The 22,745-nt window shown below is 36.4% G+C and overlaps 1 protein-coding gene across 1 annotated transcript in view; it reads left to right on the forward strand.

Annotated features, from left to right (window-relative positions):
* DGKH (diacylglycerol kinase eta) overlaps nt 1–4,133 on the forward strand; it is a 266,884-nt gene extending 262,751 nt beyond the window's left edge. Inside the window, exon 31 of the mRNA XM_054013968.1 lies at nt 2,091–4,133. Coding sequence (XP_053869943.1) covers nt 2,091–2,180 — 90 coding nt within the window. The 3' untranslated portion in view covers nt 2,181–4,133. The remainder of the gene's footprint in view (nt 1–2,090) is intronic.
* Nucleotides 4,134–22,745: the final 18,612 nt, after the last annotated feature.

Genomic DNA, 22,745 nt, shown 5'->3' on the forward strand with positions numbered 1-22,745 from the left:
GTTGCTTTGAACTTTTATTTTCTTCATTAGAAAATTAACTTAAAGGTAAATAAGAAAATTTTCTACAACTTTGAATCTATAACCTTATGCCCGTTTGTTCTCAGGAAAAAAGTTGCAGTCATTGTTATGTGTGTTTAATAATTGTTGCATACATTAACTATTTTTCTTTCTTAGATGTTTTTGTTGAATACTCAGGAAAGAGTGAGATTGACAGCAGAGGATAGAACAAAGTGCAGTACAGAGAGATGTGCTACAAGTTTCTTCACATTAGTCTGTCAATTCAACTAAATATGCAAAACCCTTGCAGTTTTAGTCTGGGGTCCATTCTGAGCAGGACCTTCTAATTATGCTGAATCATCATATATGATGGTCTTGAGCTGTACTGTAGATAATTGTCCATTAGGAGCCAGGACCAATTTCTTTCCATTTCCGACCTAACCTGAATTTGAACTCAAATCTTCAAAGGTGAAGAGAGGCCAATGTGTTCAGTTTGTACCCACTTAAATTTTATATAGCAAAAGGGATTTCTTTCAATTTTATACCACACTCTCCTTGTCTCAGGCTGGTGGTAAATGGAAATTAAATTGCATAATAACTTAAGTATCAATGCTTATTTCCAGAGTTTTTGGTGTCTTCAGAACACATATATATGAACTCTTTGTGGAAAGTGTGAATACCATGATATATATATTGTTACCACAGTTTTTACAGTACATTAAAATAAGAATTATTATTTTATGCTGCCCTTTCCCTCTTTATTATCCTTGATGTGGAAAATATATCCTCTTAAAGTGGAAGATTTTATATTTCAGAAATATTTCATATGTTCATAATTTTTCAAATTACTTTAATAATATTTAAACCTTGCACTTAGCTGGCATCATTAATCCAAGAATTCCAAAGTGTTTAACAAAGGTGGGTTTTGTATATGGGGAAACTGAGACTCAGAAAGTTTAGGTAAACTGCTTGAAGTTACATAGTCAGTAGCAAAGTCAGGAATCCCATTCTGCTGCTCTGACCACTAGACCAACACAAATTAAACAAGGTTCGATTCCTTTTTTATTTCAACTACACACTGTTTAAAAAAAAATAAAAAAATAATTCCATAAACAACCCAGAGAGGTTGGGTTAAATAAAAGTATGATGGCTATTGCAAAAAATGTAGACAGATTGTTGAAATAAAGTGAATGAAAATGAATAAGCTGAAACAAATTATTAATTCTTGCACAATGCCCTTAAAATTCTGCAAATTTACTGCCAAAGGGAATGAGTTCCAAAGGTGTGGGTGGTTGGGGGGAGGCAGCCTCTTCGTAAGAGGTCCTTGCTACTGCCAGTCCTGAAGAGTTGGGTCCCAGAAAACACTATCGAGAACATTTCAGCTGATCTTAACTGCCACATTGATGTACATAGAGAAAGTTATACTATACATTCAGATTTGTTTGTTGTGTACTTTCCCATTTTCCTTATGGATGTCATTGTCATGTTTGTCAGAAACTTTCCTCTAATTACCAAGCATATCCATGTTAAGATACTTATCTTTCTGGACTGAGAAATTCACTCTAACCTTAGCTATTGTTCTCTGAAGGAAAGTTGTCCTACATACCTGTAGACCTACATCTACTTTCCCAGGGGGATGTGCGTATTTGCTGATTAAGATAGGCATGTTAGGGCCACAGATAAAATAAAAATTGATGGATGGAAGCTATGATCTATTACATCCTTTGAAGCCAACAACTGCTATGTTAGAGAGGAGAGGGAGATTGAGCAATTTCTGGAAATTTAAAAAAACCTAATGGCTGTGCAAAGAAGTCAGGAGAACACAAAAGTAAGGGTTTATGTGAGATACAGCAGTTATTGCAGGTAAGTAATTTTCTCTGTGCTGAATAGAAAGAGGTTCCTGATAAGTTGTCTGTAATTTATATTTTTTGCTACGTTAGATAACACTTTGCTATTTCCACATTTAGAAATGTGTTTGCTGTTGTAGATCACTTAAAATGAACTGTAAAGGATTCTGTAACTGCTGCATGGCTGAATTGTACTGGGCTTTTTCTCTTTTGTAAATAAAACCCTCCTCTCCTTTTCTTTTGTAGGACCTGGGGATAACGAAAGTGGGTCATATGAAGCGAATTCTCCAGGGAATTAAAGAGCTTGGCAAGAACGCTCCCTTGTCTGAAGTGTAACAATACTGGTGCTATCCTTGTAAGGAGGGAGAATTGCTAGTTAGCAAAGTGGAGGCACTTTGCTGTCTTTGTAGTTTACTATATGGTTGAATAAGCACTGGTGTACTATGCAGGTTAATATATCTGCATTCTTGTGTGGTGAAGAGCTTGACCTGAGAATCTGAACGGTTTTGTGCCAAAAAAAAAAAAAAAAAAAAAAGTTATATGTTCTGTGAAGACCTTTTCTTAGTGTGCAAACTTGGCAAGTTCAAGTAAGCACATTTTGGTAAAGAGGTTGGTATATAGTGAACTGCACTGCCTGGAAAATGTAATTAAGTTATGATTGCTTTCCTTACATATGGCCCAGTACAGCTCTCTTACAATGCAGCAACATATCACTGTAGAGCCTGAGTTTGCCTGATTAACTTTCTGAGGCACAGCTTCCCTAAAACATTTTGTACAGAAGACTGAGAGATGGAACGTTCCTGGTTTTGCTTGCAAGACTGACATTGCCTCAGGTACTTAGCACTCACTGGCCAAGGAGTATGGTTACAGACACCACGAATGCAAACTATAATGCATGGTGTACGTGTCTGAATCGTCTGTCTTTCTGTTGCATGACATATCTGATACTTTAAACACTTGAACAATTTTTATATCAGTTTTAATAAGATTTAATTTATTACTACTTGTGTGTCTTTTATTTGGTTACAGGCACTTTTCTATTCTTCAGTGTTGTATTTTACCTGAACATGTTATGTGGCAAAGGACTTGTGGATGTGAACACTTAGCATCTGTGCCATATTTAGCAAATGATGTGCATTATATATAATTAACACATTCTATAGTTAGGTTTTAAAATTACCCATGTAGAGTAGGTATATCAGGTAATTAATTCCTGTGTTTTGGAGAGACAGGTACTTCACAAAATTATCAGTCAGCTTCCTAAATAGAAAATTATGAGAGAGTTTTCTTATGGCGCATTTTAATGTAGCTAGTCAGTTACCTTGAATATCTGTACTATATTTTATTTATTATGCAAAAAGAGGATTAAAAAGGTTAGTGAAACATTTTTAAAAAGCTAGAAATAATTTAATGTTATTTACTATGTGTATAAAATGTTTTAATGTTATAGCTGATTTGATTTTGTGAGGTAAACTTCCCCAGTCTCATACAAGAACTTAGCCATGTGCACCATTTTAATATTGTTTTTTAAAGGTTCATTAAATACCAAAACAATGTACACATCTACTCTACATATCTATATTCAATCTGTTTCTTATCAGTACTACTGCACTGGTAAATCATACATATGTAGTAACAATGGTAACCCTTTCCCAAGAATTGTACACTACGCATGCTTAGGTAAATCACATGCAAAACAATAATACAGAGTGTAAACAGGTTCACTTAGAATTACTCTGATACTAAACATTTCATTAGAACAGGGTTTATGCAATTCAGTTGGGGTGCATCTAAAAAAGACGTCATTTTATAATTAATTGAGTTCCCAGATCATTTTTCACCAAGTATTTATCTAATGGGAAAAGAATTTAAATATCTCTGGAGATAAAAACTACAGTAACACTACTTAAATAATTAGGATATCTTGATGATTCACAACTTGGGTATAGTTACACAGTAAGGACTTCTCTATACTGAAAACTTACATCAGCATAACTACATCTCTCAGGAATGTAAAAAATCCACAACCCTGAGAGACTTAGCTATGCCGACTTAACCCCTAGTGTAGACAGTGCTAGGCTGACGGAAGAATTCTTCTGTCAACCTAGCTATCGCCTCTCAGGGAGGTGGATTAACTATAGCAACAGGAGAACCACTCCTGTCACTGTACGGAGTGTCTACACTGAAGTGCTACAAGAGCACCTGGAGCCTTTTAAGTGTAGACATACCCTAACTGAGCTTGTATAAAATGGATACCTCCTTGCTGTTTGCAAGAATGCAGCATGCCAGCAAAAGAGGCATGGCTTTTACTAATATATATATATATATATATATATATTTGAGCAGACTTTCATTTGGTTTAAAAAAGTTTGTTTCCCACATTTTTAAAGGGAACAGTGTCAAGTATTAGGTTTAACTTTGGCCTATCTTTCTCATTTGGTAGGGGTTATCCCCTGGAAGGCAAATGTCTTATTTAAATTTTTTTCTAACATCCTTCATCACTCTGTTGCCAGGAAATTTTAATAAAAAATAAATAGCTCAAGTCTGTCTGTCTCAAGCGCTATGTGCTCTTCTGCTGTAGAGTAAATAGAAGGACACAGTTCCGAGAACTATGCTGACATAACTGATTATGTGGGTAAATAAACAAAAGAAAGAAGCTGTGTTCCATTAGGTTTTCAGCAAAAACCAAACCAAAACAAAAACAGTTTGCCAAGTGCATTATTTTCAAGCTGTTGTACTAAAAGGGTATGCAAACAATAGAGAGTTTTAAAAATGTACTTGACACTGACTCCTTTAATTATGTTCAGATGACATCTGTTATGACTCCATAAACTATCTTTCCTTTCTCTCCCCGTTTCTCTGTAAGCTACAGTGTGTACATCTTAATGTGCAGCAGCATTCTAATTTGTGGATGTTCTGATAGAATATATAATTAATCTTGCTGGTAAACTCAAGATTATAATTCATTAGAGTATTTTCTTTGCTTTCCTGGTCATAGGATGAATTCTCTCTAACATGCTCACTGTCTCACTAAACAATGCATAGAATTGGGCATATGCAGCAGGATTTCTTAAGACTATACAAAAATTGAGAAAGAGAACTAAAGAGACTGCCTCTGAAAAGGGTGAACTCCTTTTGGACAGGAAAATGTATTATTAATGATTCCTCTTTGTTATAACACTCCTAAAATTACCTCAGGATCGGACAACTTTTCAGCTGTTGTCTTTCTATCAATAGTCCAGATTTTTTTAAATGACTGCCAAAGAATTTAACTTCAGTTATGTAAGTGGAGGTTTTTTAATGTACAAGTAGACTAAGTATTTCAGACTTTATTTATACTGTATTTGACAGAGGCCCAGGAGAGCAAATTTTATAGGAAACTATGACTCAAAAATGTATTGCATATCAGTTCCAAATGCACTGATGAGTAGAACAAAAAGAACTAAGGAATCCTTTTACTGAAAGGCATAAAGTCTATAATGTTGTTTAACTATGTGGATTTTCTGCAGAAAGTACTTTTTAAACACAGTGTTACTAACTTATGATTTGATAGCAACTTTTGAAATATTTAGTGTTTTTTGTTAAAGCCCCAGTTCCTGGAGTCTTTTTTTTAAAAAGTGAGTTTCAAGTCCTCATGGCTATAGAGAAAAGGTTGAAAACGTACTCGAAGGGCTCAGAAAACAGAAGGCAAATGAAGAGATTCCCCAAACTATTATTTTTTAAAATCTCTCTTTTTTTTTTACCAATATGATTTGTTGTGTGTGGGGGGCGTGGGGGGGTCTGACTCATGACAGCTGAAACCTTGCGGCAGGTAATATACTATAACCAAAAAAAACCAAACAAAAAAACCACCTCACTGGAGGGAAAAAAACATGATTTAATACACTTAATATAACTCTTCTGCTCCTGTATGTAGACAACTCACCTCTGCCCCATTGCAAATATGTGCAAGGCAAAACAGAGGGGCAGTTGTTATTAAAAAGGAAGTGATGATATTTGTTCAGATGACCTGGCTATACTACTTAGAAGGAGGAAAGGGAGACATTCATGTTAAAATGGTAGTAGATTGTCACGGGCAGATATATTATCTTAAAATCAGAGTTTGTTTTTTGTATAATGTTTTCTACTTTCTTGCATTCAACTATTGTAGCAACCACTTTTTCAGATGGTACATGTGCTGCCTTTATAATATAAAATGCCTTCTTTAAAAAAGTCTGTTCAAACCACAAATGCAAATGGTATTAGTTTTTACAGTATTGGAAGGGGGGAAATATGTACAAAAATGTGAAAATTTTATATTTTTTCTTTTCACTATATTTTTTGTGCATTTTGCCCTTTCTACTTTTTTCCTATTACCCCTCCCCTCCCCCGCCCAGCCACCCCCAGTACACTTCTGTTTAAAAGGAAAAGATTTTACACTTGAGGGGGAAGAGAAAATCAATAATAAAAAACCCCCAGCTGAACAGTATCTGTTTCAACATAATTGTTCTGTCTCAGCCTCTTCTGCTCTGGGGAAGGAGTAACATTATAGCTAATGTGCACTAAAACATATAATTTTAATGCAAGCAAGAATTATTATTTTCCAATATAATGCCATAATCCATTTTGGGGATTTCTCTGCGTTCTGTGATATTTTGTCTATACAAATATGTAATCTGCCAGTTTATTATTTTTAACTGGATTAAATAATGCCAATTCACCTTATGAAAACTGCACAATACCCACATGAGACGTACTTTTTTTCACAAGGTATCCTGGTAAAGATTGTCGGTGTTCTGTCAGTGTATCATAGCCCTGCCTGCTGGCAGGTTGACAGAAAACCTGTTTCACACTAAATGGTAAATTAATATATAAACCAAGACATAACAGAAAGTACAGTAGTGTTACTTTAAAAATGTATTTAAGAAAATATATTGTACATAGATAATGCCAATTGGACATGAAAGACAAAAAGGACAGAGAATCGATTTTGCTTGATTCCTAATGTTTCTGATTGCACTATTAACGTTTACCACTGTTTATTCATAGCTATATCTGTACCTCTAAGTATTAGATTCCTTCATTTGTTTGACAGTTCTGGTAACTAGTAATTAGTGGTGTAAAAATTGTTGATATTTGTAAAAGTTTCAGTTATGTGAGAGATATAGATATATAGATATTGTTGAGGATTAAATGAGTTGGAGTAATATATTTATCTTACAACCAGGGAATTAGCTGATGATTCATGGGTGAGTAATTCAAAGCCACAGAGAGTTGTATGGAGTTTTTCTCCTTTCTCCCAAGTAGGATAAATATCTCACTATTGCATTATACTGTGTTACATTTATACAACAAGATCCTCCTTTTGCTGATTCTCTAGTAACAGGTTATAAATTTTGAGGTATGATTTTTATATCAAAATGCTGCTCGTTCAAGCTGCAAAGATTTTAATGTTTTCGGGAATTGTAAATGACTGTATTGTTGGCTTGAGTAAAATAATTAGCTGGATTTTTTTGGTGACTTGAGATAATTGAGGAGTTTGGATAGGAATTAAAATTTGGCTGGTATACTTTTATAGACAAAAATCTGATACTGCTATCAGCAGTGTTGATAATATTATAAAGTATCACTTAATCATCATCAGTAGAAGGTCTTCACTAGTTGTATAAATCTGTGTATTTATCTATATATGGGATATAGTGTGGAATTTGATATTTTATACAAAAATGCATTTTCTAGTTCTTTTCTACTGCTGTTGTGTTATGTTTAATAGCTCTGTTAATGGTTTGCTTATGTACTTGAAATGCTCATTTCTGCCATACAGAAGCCCAGTTTATTTCTCAGAAATTATATTGAATTTGGAAAGCTTCCCATCTTTACTCTCACAAAAGATTTTCTAGAATTCCCAAGGTCCATCCCGGCAACCCACTGAAGTCAGTGGTAAAACTCTCATTAACTTCAGTAGGAATAAGAAGAGACCCCTGTTTTTCTTCTGAATTATTGAATGAAAGGCTGTAACAATAGGCACTTAAGTACAAATTCATTTGTTTCAAAAATGAAGGTGATAAAGGACAAAACAGCCAAAAAATGAGAAGTAAAACAATCAGAAATGTAGGATTTTAATATTTCCAGCACTTACAGGCAGGTTTCACCAAGTCTTAAACTTTCACGTGTATTGCTATGCTAAATTTTATAACAAAAGACACATTTCATCCATTCACAGCCCAGAAAAATAAAACATTATTACCCTCATCAATGACATTCAAATACTTAACGTCCCTGGCTGAATTGGCAAAAATGCTGAGTTTTGTGCACTTGAGTGAGCATGCAGTTGTGCTTTAACATTTCCAGCAGGTGGCAGTTAAACACAACAGGCTAGATTTTCAAAAGACCTGAGCTCCCACTTAGGCTATGTCTACACTACCACAGTAAGTCAACTTACGCTACGCAACTCCAGCTACGTGGATGTACCTTAGGTCAAGTTATCACAGAGTCTACACCGAGGGGGGTCGATGGGAGAAACTCTCCTGTTGACTTACCTTACTCTTCTTGTTGGGGGTAGAGTACAGGGGTCGACTGGAGAGTGATCTGCTGTTGATTTGGCGGGTCTTGACTAGACCCACTAAATTGACCAGCAGTGGATCAGAGCGTCGATCCCAGAACGTCGATCCCGGCTGTAGTGTTGATCCCGGCTTAGTAACCTAAATGAAGCAGATGGTTTTTGCCTGTCAGCTTCCGTTGAGCTATCCAGCTATCTTAGAGATGAAATCCTGGCCCCACTGAAGTTCTTGTGACCAGGATTCCATCCTAAGTGTCTAAGTAGAAGTTGAGCACTTTTTAAAAAATCTGGCCACTTATTTAGGTGCCTAAAAAGAAGCTGTTTGGTGAAAATCTGGCCCCAAAACTACTGCATGTCCAAATGAGAGCAGGGGCCTGGGAAGCTAAGTAATCGCACAAGTGTACTTTCATTAAAATAAGTGTTACCTGTATGTGACAGCAGCGGAGTTAATGAAACGTGCTGTGTATTATATGGTTGTACACAAATCATATTCCCTGAGTATATTTTTGATTTGGAATTAGTTTGCCATTAACTTTTTATAAATCTAAAAATAACACATAACCCAAAGTGACAAATATAACTTTTTTTAAAAAAATAAAAATCTGTATAAAACAATATACAGTAGAATAATGTAAATCTGATCCAAAATTGGACCTGATCTTGTAACCCTAATTGATGTGAGCAATCCTTACACAAGTAGTCCTGTGGGTTTCTATGAGACTGTTCACGTAAGTATTACACATCTGAGTAAGGGCCGCAGGAGTTGGTTCATACTTACAATAATATAGGGAACCAAATTCTGCCCTTAGTTATACTTGCACGGACCCAACTGGGGATAGTATTTGACCTGCTGCTCTTTAGACATGTCTGTTCCACCAGCAACGAACATTTATCCAGATAGCAGCATATTTTTTAGAAAGAAACCCCTCTGATCACTTACAGTGGTTTTTAAAGTACTAAAACCAATGAGGCACGTTGTTACATTTCTAATAGCTGAAGTATGTAAGGGTTAGTCTATTAGTTCTTTTTGTGGAACAAATATTTCAGAAGTTAAAAACAAACTAATATCTGTAAGAAATCGGAATGGGCACACTCAGGGTCAAAAATATTCTTTAAAATAAAATTAAAACAATATTTTACAAAACCTAAGATCAGTAGAAATGTTTCCATGATTTTTTTTTCAATTCTGGTGGAAACCAATCCTTATTCAAAAGTAGTGTTTGCAACCCAAACATTGCAGCATTGGGCTAGAGCATGAGAACAGGAAAATGAACCTGACATGAAATAGACTAAAAGCAAAAGTGAAACTGATGAGTCTGTTTTCATTGTGGAAGCTGAGAGAAATGCAAAAATAAATAATTAATCTGACTAATAAGGAATAAATTAGAATGCTAAAATCCTTGTTATCATAATCTAAGGGCTGGTCCACACTAACCCCCCACTTCGAACTAAGATACGCAACTTCAGCTACGTTATTCATGTAGCTGAAGTCGAACTATCTTAGTTCGAACTTACCGCGGGTCCAGACGCGGCAGGCAGACTCCCCCGTCGACTCCGCGTACTCCTCTTGCCGAGCAGGAGTACCGGCGTCGACGACGAGCACTTCCGGGATCGATTGCTTACCGCCGGACCCGGAGGTAAATATAGACCTACCCTAAGGGAAAATTCTTTTTAGTATAATTATTCTACAGCATCCTTTTAATAGCAATTCAGAAGGAACAAATTATTAACATTTTAAGATAATTAATGTTTTCCTCTCAACATCTGTGGAAGTAGGGTTTGCTTGGGACTAATTTTCGTTTTGGTTACAGAGGCAACTGTGAATGAGGGGTTTGGGAAAACTCTTGGAAGCTGTTTACTGTACCATGGTTCAGATGAAGGCATAAATTAAAGAGGATGTGCATGTTGGTGATCAGGGGCCTGGGGGTGATCAGTAGGCGATTGTGAGAATATATGCTTTTCTTTGGACATCTTGAAAAACGTGATATTTAGCAGGTGTGAGGATGTGTTCAGGTATGCAGATGCACACACAAAACACTTATTTCCAGTTACCCTAGACTCACAGAATTTCGTCTCTCTACATTTGTGTGTGCAGTGGGCTTTACCTTCTGGTTATCCAGCTATCTTAGGGTTTTGTACTGGCACACAGCAGAAATAATGTTCACGGCAGAGGATTATAGTCACAATAAATGGGATTTGCTGTTATGAAAACCTTAGCTTCATTTGAGCCTAGGAGGCACTGAGTAACTTTTGAGAGGTGAGGAATGCCCGCTCTTGGCAACTCTTAGGATTGGACCTTGAAACACTAGAAACCTCAGCTTAATGCCTCTGTCTGATCTAGAACCAGAAGACTCATGTCTTAATCCATAATGGCAGCCCACGAATCAGTTAAATAAGGTGTGCTTTTACATAACATTTTGCTGACATTTATTTAAAACTAATAGAACTAGATGGCACAGTCCTAGCACAGGCAAACCTCCTGTTGAAACCAAAGTTAGTTCTGCTAGTACAGGAAGTGTAGGACTAGGCCCCAAAACAGCAGAGGGAGGTTTAGTTAAATTATTTCCTATAGCACTCACTGTTAAAATCCCAGGCATCTTAATGTGCATCAGCCTCAGGAAAATAACTTGTTCATAAAATACTGTCCTTCTTCTGAAGAGTTGAGAATACAGCTTGTTAACATTCTTAACTGCTATATTCAGGGCCGTCCTAGAATTTATGGGTCCCTATGCAGTATTATAAAACTGGTTCCCCTATCCCCAACTGCAGCCCAGGCTCACATGTGTATTTTAGATAAGGATTTATTTTGAAGGATTTATTTAAAAAAACTATATGTCTGAAGATCCAAGTATTTAAGGCTAAAGATGAATACTCAGATTGTGCATCTAAAAACCTATGCAAGGATTTTTTAGAGATGTGATTTTATAATCTTCAGCAACACACTAAAGGAATATTTTTAAAGCAAAATTTTAAATTAAGGTCCTGTAGACTAACATGTTCTGAGTAAATATTACAGTAATGCACTTTTTTTTGTCAGTAAATTCAAAAACTGGGAGTTGGCCAATGACTGTTAAATGGCTTCATTACCACTTGACAAGTTTCAGAGTAACAGCCGTGTTAGTCTGTATCCGCAAAAAGAAGAACAGGAGTACTTGTGGCACCTTAGAGACTTAGATGCATCCGAAGAAGTGGGCTGTAGTCCACGAAAGCTTATGCTCTAATAAATTTGTTAGTCTCTAAGGTGCCACAATTACCACTTGAATGGCTCTTTAACAGTTTCAATGTTGTGCTAATAGATCTGGCAGTCTGGAAGGCTTTTTCAGTTTCAAGTACTAGATCCCCTTTGGAGGAAGACTCACCAGGCTGCAGCAGCCAGCTGTGGTGGGAGCCTGCAGGAGGGGTCAGATTAGAACAGGGATAGGAAGCTGTTGGAGGGTGGACATTAAGACCCAGGGGTGCCCAAATTTTCAAGTACCCTACGCAGCCTTGTATGCCCAAGGATGGCCCTGGCTGTATTCACATACAACCATGCAGTATAGTAAAGTTCACTCAGGACCAGATGATCTCTCAAATCACCGAGAGCACAAACGCTTCAACTAACTTTCATAACACGGCATGAGGAAAAGATACCTTTTTTTTAATGCTAGGCCATAAATGACAGGTTTCAGAGTAGCAGCCGTGTTAGTCTGTATCCGCAAAAAGAAGAACAGGAGTACTTGTGGCACCTTAGAGACTAACAAATTTGTTAGTCTCTAAGGTGCCACAAGTACTCCTGTTCTTCTTTTTGTAGGCCATAAATGTTTATCAAAATTATAGTCCCATTAAAGACATCTAATGTAGTAGAAATAATTTCGTTTCTGCATTTCATGTTTGTTTTTTAATCAGATTTTTTCTCTTGTTCCCAGCTACATGTACAGTGGCTATCAAAAAAAGTGATTGCCAGACAAAAATTGAGGAATGAATCATTAAAATTGTAGTAATCATGTTAATTTAAATCAGATTGACTGCATTTTAACACCATTGCTGTATTCCTTCCCCCCCCCACAGCTGCTATTTAATATCTATTCATTGAAGTTGTTTGCACAGCTGGCATAGATTCTTTTATTATCCATACTGCAAACACAATAATAAAAACAACCACCACTACCACCACCCACCAAACAAATGTGAAAGTAGCACCCAGTCCTGCAACCGTCCTTAAAACTGGCAGTCCAAATGAACTCTGCTCCTGTTGGCCTCAGCCTTTAATCATGCAGTTATTCTGTTTTTATTGTGTAGTAATGTTTAACTACTTGCATGAATAAGGACTACTAGTCCATATGTAAGAGTTGCAGGATAAAGCCCATAGTTAATAAAATCGGCTAAAATTTTTTATGAAATCATCAATAGTTCAAATGCTTGGAGTTGAATTAGAGATTGAAAGTATGACCTGACTTACAAATGAGGTGAAGGGAGTTGAGTATATGACTTGGCAAGTAGAACAATCCAACATGCTTTATGCTATCTTTTCCACAGATATATTGTGAATGTCCTGGACACTTTTATACATGTTGAATCAAAGCTCTTTCAGAGATCTTATTGGTGCAAACATGCCAAACTGCTCTACAATTTGTTATATACAGGAAAATTAAGTATCTTTGAAAACATCATGCAAAATGAGACTTGATTCTACAAATACCTATGCATGTCCTTAGCTTTAAACTGAGACTGTCCATGTGTTTAAAGCTAGGCATTTGCACAGGTCTTCACAGGATCAGGGTGTACCAGCTCAATGCAGATAGAAATCATTCCTCACATAAAAATGGGTATCACATTGGTGAACATTAGAGTCTGCAAACTTAAATTACATACGAGTATACATATTTATATTGTCCATGGTATGTGTATACATGTGGATAATATGTAGTGTGTAAGCAAGGGTGTATGTTTATATACATACTGTGTGTGCGTGTAATGATTCTAACCCATGTGCAGGAAAACTTAAAATATATAAGATACTAAAGATGGATTTTTCATAATAGTATTTTTATATCAGATGAATTGCAGAAACTAGTTAATGTTTGTTCAGGACTTTTACAGATGCTAATTAATATTTTAAATATTTATAATGTATGTGATGCAATAGCAGGGTTTTTGATTGTTGCCATCTAAAGAATTCTTAAAGATTCTTGGTGAAATCCTGGCCCTATTAAAGCTAATGGGAGTTTTGCCATTGACTTGCATGAGGCCAGGATTTGACCCCCTCTCTGAAAATATTGTTTATGAGCTGTTGTCCTAATGTGATTTTTTAATAAGTGAAATATATTTATTTTTCCCAGTGTGAAATCTACAGTTATTTTTTGGATTTTTCTATAGAACTTGCAAAATACAGCACAGGTAGGAATGTATGCATTTTAGAGCATTCAAATTTTTTTATTGTTCTGTTCCTCTGATATACCTAAGAAAATTAATAACTAATTTTAATATATTTTTTTCTAAAATGTGTAAAAATTAATGTAGGATCTTCATTTAAAAAGATCACATTTCTTCTTCTTCCCCCTATATAGATGACCTACTGTATCATAAGGGACACAGAAAAATTATTTTGTCTCATTTAGTTTTCACACTCACAGATATCATATAGTTCACTTTGTTTCTTGGCTTTTGTAGATTTTCAATTAGACACTTTAAAAACTTCTTTGGGGGATCAAAAATACACTAATTTAAAATTATAATCAAGACATGGGGTGTGCTGACCTCAGTCCTAGAGTGGAATTTTTTCTTTTCTCTTCAGCTAAATAAAACTGTATTACGTAAGTATGCAGTGGTAGGGCCAAATGCGGCAACCAATTAAAGTGAATGGAACTACTAACATAATGACTGAAGGATCAGGCCCTTGATATACACTAGTAGAAGAGAAATACAATAATGTAGTGCTTCCTGAATTCCTTCTAAAGGGATATATGAACCTGTGTATGCTTTAGGTGGATGCCTCTCACTACTTGCCATGAAAAGATGTTGTATTGTGAAACATCAAAATAAACATACCTTTATACTTTTAATACCTTAATCTAGACCTAAATATATTAATTTCAGTAAGAACCACTATGCACTTTGGCATATGCACATCTGAAACAGATATGTGTTTGTCACAGATAATCACTGGTAAAGAACCTCCCAGGGATACAATAGAGTTCTTAAAAGTATGACTCTTTACCAATGTTATCAAAAGCTGAAGAACTGAGAAGCTAAACATTTTCCTTTGGCAGGGATGTTCTAAAGGCATCTATACTGAATGTCACCTATTCCCTAATGTTTCTTTTCGAAGGGAAAATTACTTAGGTTCATAGTTTTTTAGGTTTTTTGTTTGTACCCTTCCACCCCCTTGATAAAAATGATACCTGATCTGCCGCCCTGGTTGAATGGCCTGGAAGTTTTGTCTGCTTGTTGCTTGAAGGATCAGACATCAAAAGACTAAACATAAAGGCCCTGATTCTGCAATCAGGGCCTGCAAGGACTGACCTCTGGGCTAGTGCAGAGACTTACTAAGGCTTTGCATGGGCACACCAGTCTGCCTAGTTTTGATCGTGCCCCCACTGTTGTCAAAAGAAAAACTCCCATTGCCTTCAGTGGTAGCAGATTCTGGTCTAAGTTAGCAGATAACTCTCCTACACATCTTCCTTATCTTTCTGTAATTATATTTGGGAATTGTGAGTGCAGGACTCCATACTCATTGTCGTAAAGGACATAACAAATTAAATCTCAAACTAAGACTATATAGGGAATGAGAAGTATAGTCCAGTGGATAGAGCACCAGACTGGGAGTTGGGAGCCCAGGATTATATTTCTAGCTCTCTGCCATTGACTTCCGGTATAACCTTGGGCAAGTCACTTAACCAAGCTGTGCCTCAGTTTCTCCTTCTGTAAAATGGGGATAATAATGCTTACCCACCTTTGTAAAGCACTCTGAGATCTGTGGATGAACGGTGTTATATAGGTTGCTAAGTTTTACTGACACTATAATATTTCATATAATTCATATAACTTTTGTCCATAACACTGCAAAAATTGCTTTTCTTAAGTTTCAGTTCTGACAATCTTGTTGATATTTAAGGACCTACTACATTTCAGGTGGTCAGTTTTGAAGCATAGTAATGCTGTAGTACTTTATTTCTAAGAGTAAGACACACAGTGGGCTCTGTTTGCTGCAGAAAAGAGTACAACTTTAAACTGCCTGAAAAACTTGCCAATGAAATATATCTAACAGAGCAGGGTTGTAACTTTTGGCTTTATTTACTTTTAATAATGGTAAGGAACAGTGAGTTTTGTTTGTTTACATACTGTTTACAATGGCACAGTTTTATTTTTAATATATAAAACAATTGAGGTATTTATTGCATATACTATTTTAAAGATGGTTTATGTGTTTTCACCTTTGGAATATATTGTTACATTTCTTTGTACAGATAATTCGGGTGGCTTTGTTAATATAGATAGTAATTTTTATGACTACTAAGTGACCAGTTTTCTGTGCCTTTTTATTGTCGGATGCATGATTACATATTTATTATTGTATGGAAGTCACTGAGATGTGTATTTTTGTATTCTGCTGGAAGCAATGGTTGATTTTATTGTACATTATGAGAGATGCCTCCTGTAATGGGCACTCGTTTGAGATCTTCCTTCTCAAATAAACAGAATGCATTCAATGTAAAAAGTCTTTGGGTTCTTTTTATGTGGGGGATGTTGACCGAAGTCCTGGACAAAGTCGTAATTTCCTGAGTTTTAAATGTTAGTGGGGATGCATTTTTAGTTGCTAAAATGTGGAATTGAGAACTTGGGACCTTATCAATGCCATCAGTTTTAAAGCAAGATTCCCCATTTAAATCAATAGAACATTCTGCTTCAATCTGTTGGCACAACTGAGCCTTTGTAGTTTAAAAGAAAACTCCATATATTCAAATGGAATAAAATTTGGGTGTGTGGCTGTCGTGCATCACCTCCTTGCAGTATGCCACACAAAGCCCTAAAGTTGTAAATTACAGCCTTTCAATGTGACTTTTAAAAAAAATCTTTCGTTATGCCTACGTGCAAGCCAGCATGTAATTTCTAAGTAGGTCACTGTGTGTGTAGGTGTTTACTTTTGCAGGGATCTTGTGCTAGATGTTGCTGACATACAGCAAATTAAATGTAAAAAAAAAGGATGCAAGTGTAATCTAAAGTAACAACTGACTTTAAATTTGAATATACAGCAGTGCCCATTTTTCCAAGGTAAGAGACAGTAGTAAAAACAGTTTTCTTCTAGAGGTACGTATTGAACATCTGAGAGGCCATCCCAGCTAAACTGAGGAGTGACCTAATCTCTTATCAAGATTCAAAGGAGACTTCAGCAGACAAAGACTAGCTTTTGTTCTCTGTGTCAGTGGGCTACTGGCCTAATACTCACAGGGGACATGATGTGATAGTAGCTACACTGATCATGGTGTATGCAGAGGAGAGTCTTTCTTTTTTCCTACGAAAGGCCGGTGAAACATTAGCCCGATTCAGTTCTTGGACTTACGGGCCTCTTCTGAGGTTCTGATCACTTGCAATGCCTATTGTCTCCAATCTGAGAGCCTTTGCTGAACATAACTTGCAAAGGTATGGAATCAGAAAGGCATTCTCTTAGTAACCCAGATCTTTTAAATGTCAGAGCTTGCAGCTTGAATACAATGGGAGCTACACGTGATCACCTCCTCTTGGTATCCGAGCCCATACTTGGAATAGTTTTCATGTATTTATTTTTGTGTATTATTTTTGAAGTGACCCAGAATGATTTGTTGTAATATTCAAAGCTTAACTTGAATCCCAATGAACAATTAGCCTAAAATGGCAATAATGAAAGAAAATAGAAGACATTAGATCCTAGACAGCATAAGATAGATCATTATGATAGTCTAGCTCACTCCCCAGGATACTTTGGAGGCATCAGTAACAATAAGCCTTACTAACAAGTAGGTTTCACAAAAAAATCTCACCATCACCTTCTTTTATGTGTATCTGAATAAAAAACAAAAGAATGTGATTAATAGTTTCATTATAACGCTCTTATCTTGGGATATGCACAGAGATCTCTGCAATTTCCATTTAAAAGAATCTGGTTAATATGATTTTAAATCTAAACTGAAAACACTGTAAAAGATGTTTTTGTTTGTCTAATTATTTATTCCATTCTCATCATCATTGTATTGAATGCAGTAAATACCACTAAAGGACTTGAAATTATGTTAACATATAGTCTGACAACAAAATGCACCAAAATCCAAAAACAGCATGAATTGACAAACATTGAGGAGTTGGAACTAGAACTGTTGCACAAATAGAACTTTAGTGAGCAAATCTAAATATTCCCCCATTCTCATTTATGATGTTTAGTGAAAAGGATGATGAGGCCTTGGTCTAAACAAGTTAAAACCAAATGATGGTTGGAGTGGGGTAACAAAAATATAGTCAGAAGGGCAAAACTAATGGCACTACACAGGTCTGTCATTTCAGATTAATGTTATGAGTAGGTGTAGTGCAAAAATGAAAAACAAAATTATATTAAAATGACGCCATTCGAACCACTGAAACAGAGTCCGCCTGTGCATCAGTTAAAAATCTGCCACTGGAAATAGATGTGGGAGTACTGTCTAGTTATGCATTTAACTAGTTGTTTCCTTTGGAGCTATTACAGGCTATTTTCTAATTACATAATTGCAACTTTGAACATATATATAAGTACACTTTTAGAAACCAAAAGCAGTTAAGAAATAAATAAATGGACTCATCTGATTGCAATGCAGGGCCATGGCTCAGCATTTGTATTCTGAGCACGTCAAGGTGTAAGGGATTTGGAATTTGTAAAGTGAGAATGCACAACGCTTGTGGGAAGGCAGCACATCATGGGACTCTGAAGCTGTAAATGTGGCATTTCTTGATTTTAGTAAGGCTGTTGACACAGTTCCACATGACATTCTCAAAGCAAAGTAGGGAAGTGTGGTCTAGATGAAATTAGTATAAAGTAGATGCAAAACTGGATGTGCACTCAGAGTTACCAATGGTTTGCTGTCAAATTGGGGGGAAGTATTTATTGAGGTCCTGCAGGGGTCTATCCTGGGTCCAGTTCTATTCAATATTTTCATTAATGACTTGGATAATGGAGTGGAGAGTATGCTTCTAAAATTTGCGGGTGACACCAAGCTGGGCAGTGTTGGCATTTTGGAGGACAGGATTCAAATTAAACATGATCTTGATAAATTGGAGAGTTGCTCTGAAATCAATAAGATGAAATCCAATAAAGGCAAGTGCAAAGTACAGCACTTAGGAAGGAAAAATCATATGCACAACTACAAAATGTGAAATAGCTGGCTAATCAATAGTACTGCTGAAAAGGACCTGGGGGATCTATCGGATCACAAATTGAATATAAGCCAATAATGTGACGCAGTTGCAAAAAAGGGCTAATATCATTCTGGAATGTATTAAAAGGAGTGCTGGGAGGTAATTATTCTGCTCTGCTTGGCACTGGTGAGGCATCAGCTGGATTATTGTGTCCAGTTTTGGGTGCCACACTTTACAAAAGATGTGGATCAATTGGCGAGAGTCCAGAGAGAAGCAACACAAATGATAAAAGGTTTAGAAAATCTGACCTAAGAGGAAAGGTTAAAAAAACTGGGCATGTTTAATCTTGTGAAAAGATGACGAAGGGGGGGCCCTGATAAGTCTTTGAATATGTTAAGGGCTGTTTTAAAGAGGTCAGCGATCAGTTGTTCTCCATGTCCACTGAAGGTAATTCAAGAAGGAAAGGACTTACTCTGCAGCGAGGGAGATCTGAATTTCTTCACTGTTAATATTTTGAATATAATCACATCTCCCTGTGGCTGCTCCGTCATAAAAACGATTACTTTGTAATTCACAGAATATTGAGTCTATTAAAATATTGCTGGGAATACTAATTGTTTCTCCTAAAACTACTGGAAGAAGTAGCCCAGCCAAATGAAACTAAATTCCTGAAAATCCAATAACCATTAACTGTACAAGGCCATTCAATAGTCAATTACTTCTCAGTCAAGAATTATATTTAATAATTGATTAAGTTCATCTAAGGTTTGATCAAGTGTTTGTTTCTTAAATAGAAGTTAAATTATTAAACCATATCCATTGACTAGGGAATCATCAACAGTATGCCATAGACATCTGATTCACTTGAATCCCTTCTGAAAATACATAAACTACAAAAGGAAAATGAATTGACTGTCTAATAAAATGTGGGGCAATTAAATTACAATTTAATCAAGATTTTCCTGTTGATGGACTAATGGGAAACAGTTTGAAGAACAAAGCTCTTTGTTTCCTTTTTGTCTAAATATAACTTGGGTTTTGTGGTTTCTGTCATACACAAAATTCATATGCAAAACAAACCTAAAGATGAAGACTACCTATGTGAGCGGAAAGAAAAAACGGTTGGATTCTCAACTAATGTAAATAGAGCTAATAGTCTCAATGAAGTAACACTGATTTATGCTAGCTGCGAATCTGCCTCTTGGTGTGTTTCTGGGCTGGGAGAAGGACATCGGAATATGGAGAAAGGAAGATTTCCACTCTCCCAGCATTTTACTAATCCGTTGATGTCCTGGCTGCATGACTCAGTCCTATTCACTCCCAGCTCCCACAGTAAATATGAAAAGGTGAGCGAATGTGTTCTCAGGGCCCCACAGCTTTGTCAGATCCTGGCCCCGAATAACTTTAGTCCATCCTTGAGCACCATAAGCGGTCACGGCACTAGAAACTCACTTCTGACCTGAGGTATGTAACAAAGCTGTTATAATCTCCTGTGTTCGAAGTGCTTAATGTATCATCAAAGGCTGGCTAACTTTCAATATGAAATGAATAGGCTCTATCTAGCTGTTCTAGGCTTTTTTACTGTACTCACCACTGTGGTATCTAAGTGAGTCATTAGTGTATTGTCCCTAAAACTAACTTGCATAGAATAAAAATATTTTTTTCAGAACTGTATGTATGATATCTACCAGGCATTACGCTATTGGCTGCTCTGAAAGACATCCAAAATCTCGTCCCATGTGTTGCCCTTCATGCCCTTCTTTTCAGTTTTCCTCTCCGCTCCAATTCCCCTGCCCATAACTGAATATGGACCACAGTGAAAATGATGTGAATAACGAGTTTAATGAATAAATCCAGTGAAAGTGTTGTTGAAAGCACCTGGTATTTCCTCAATAATCTTATCATTGTGTGATTTATGAAGTAGTTAAGCTATTTTGGCCAATGGTACCTTACAATCCACCCCTCTTGCTTGCATACAGGAATAGATGAGCTTTCTATATTCTATTGAAAATGGGCCACCCCGTGGATGCACAATTGTAACACCATGAAACTCTAAAACTACTGTGAACAGATTTCTTTACTCCCTCATTTGTGCACTGTAGAAATACATAGGTGCTGATTACTTCATAAAGTATAGCTATTGTGACTCATGCTACAACTATATATAAAGAATAAAACTTTTATAAACTGAGCCAAATTAAAAAACATTTAAGATAGAAACATTCATATGTAGTGTACCAAGCCCAAAACATCACTGAATGCAAAGGTATACTTGAAGCACCCTTAGGAAAAAAACAAACAAAACCCTGTAGCAATAGTATTAGAATTCACGAATTAAATAGACTCTGCGCTTGGATGGGACATCTAGGAAGAAAACTGAAGTGGGCAGCTTGGAATGATGTTTCGGATGCAATAAGTGTCACCGTTTCCTCTGACTCAGTATGTAACCAATGCCCCAAGCAAGATGCTAGGGGCCACTTTTCTGCTGGAGATTTAGTTTTTCTGAGAAATGAACAGGATACCTGACAACTTGGGGTTATTAAAATTTTGTGGAACTTTTCCTTATACTACAGGTATTTAACCCCAGTGCCCTGACTTCCCTAGCTTAAATTCTCCCAGCAGTCTCAGGTGGATATGATATTCTTTGTCACTTTCTGTCCTGCTGTTAAATAGCGACTGTGTTTCAACCCTGAGAGAGCTGCATTTCAATAATGAGTGAAGAGATCACTAACCAGCTCAGTTTTTGCAAGGACCTGAGTAACTCCAAGAGATGTTGTAAACCCTCAACTTCCATCAAAGCCAATGGGTGCTTAGAGGTTTGCAATTTCCAGCCCTGATTGCTTTGGAATCTTTCAGAATGAAAGGTACTGTATAAATAATGTTATTTGTCATTATTTTATTATAATATCATGGAGGCATCATTAGCAGGTCCATCATTAAGACTGTTGAGATTTTTTCAATTAATGCAGAGATTTAAATCCCTTTGTTAAGGATGAATGTTATTTTGCCACCAAAATTATACCATTGACTCATTTTGTTGTTGTTACACATAAGTCTGCTCAGTAGTTTAGAAATTGGAAAATGTTAACAATGGACCCCTTTTGAAATATTATGGATTTTGTCTAAAGTTTTTCAGTTCCCTCTAGTTTAAAAATAGATTTAACTAGTGAAACTTCAGGTAGATCTGAATAAAATCTTATCCATAGGCTAATTTTAAAATAAATAAAGTAAGAATAACAAATGTATTAGTATTATTCACCAGACTGCTTCTATTTATGACAAAGAAGATGATGGGGAAAATAATATTAACCTAAAATTGATGAGCAACATTTTCAGTGTCAAATGCCGATGCATGTAATGTTCTACATCCACATGCCGGCATTTCAGAGTTATGGGCCAGTCCTTTGGCAAAGCTCAAAGCCTCAAAAGCTCGGTCTCTGCTCTGACTGAATTGAGGAGTTTTGCTAGTCAGTCACCTTTATGAGCTGTGGCTCTTTGAAGTCTGCACCCAGATATCACTTAGCGCACAATGTTCTGAACAGCTAGAACGTGAACACTTTAAGATCAACAAGGCAATAGTCGCCATGCCTTGCTTTCTGCAGTGTTAGGGTTGCCAACCCTCCAGGATTGGCCTGGAGTCTCCAGGAATTAAAGATTAGTCTTTAATTAAAAATTGTCATGTGATGAAATCTCCAGGAATACATCCAAACAAAACTGGCAACCCTATGCAGTGTCCCCTGCCTCCGTAAAGTTAAGAAGTAATCGGGGCATTGAGAACTAAGAGAGGAATAGTCAGGTAGCCTAGGATGCCTGGGTGATCTTAGAAACTCTCGACTACACTGGGCTCTGAGGATACTAGCTTGATCCTCTTGAGCTATTTAAAATCTGCAGCTTCTAAAAGCAGGCTAGCTCTTAAGTGAGGCAAGTGCATTAGCACTTACAACTCTAGGACAAGATTTTCCAAAATGGTGCCAAAAATAGGATCCTAATTCCATATTTAGGCACCTGAATTAGAAGCCTGG

This window comes from Malaclemys terrapin, chromosome 1, assembly GCF_027887155.1.
Source record: "Malaclemys terrapin pileata isolate rMalTer1 chromosome 1, rMalTer1.hap1, whole genome shotgun sequence".
In the NCBI taxonomy this organism is placed as follows: domain Eukaryota; kingdom Metazoa; phylum Chordata; order Testudines; family Emydidae; genus Malaclemys; species Malaclemys terrapin.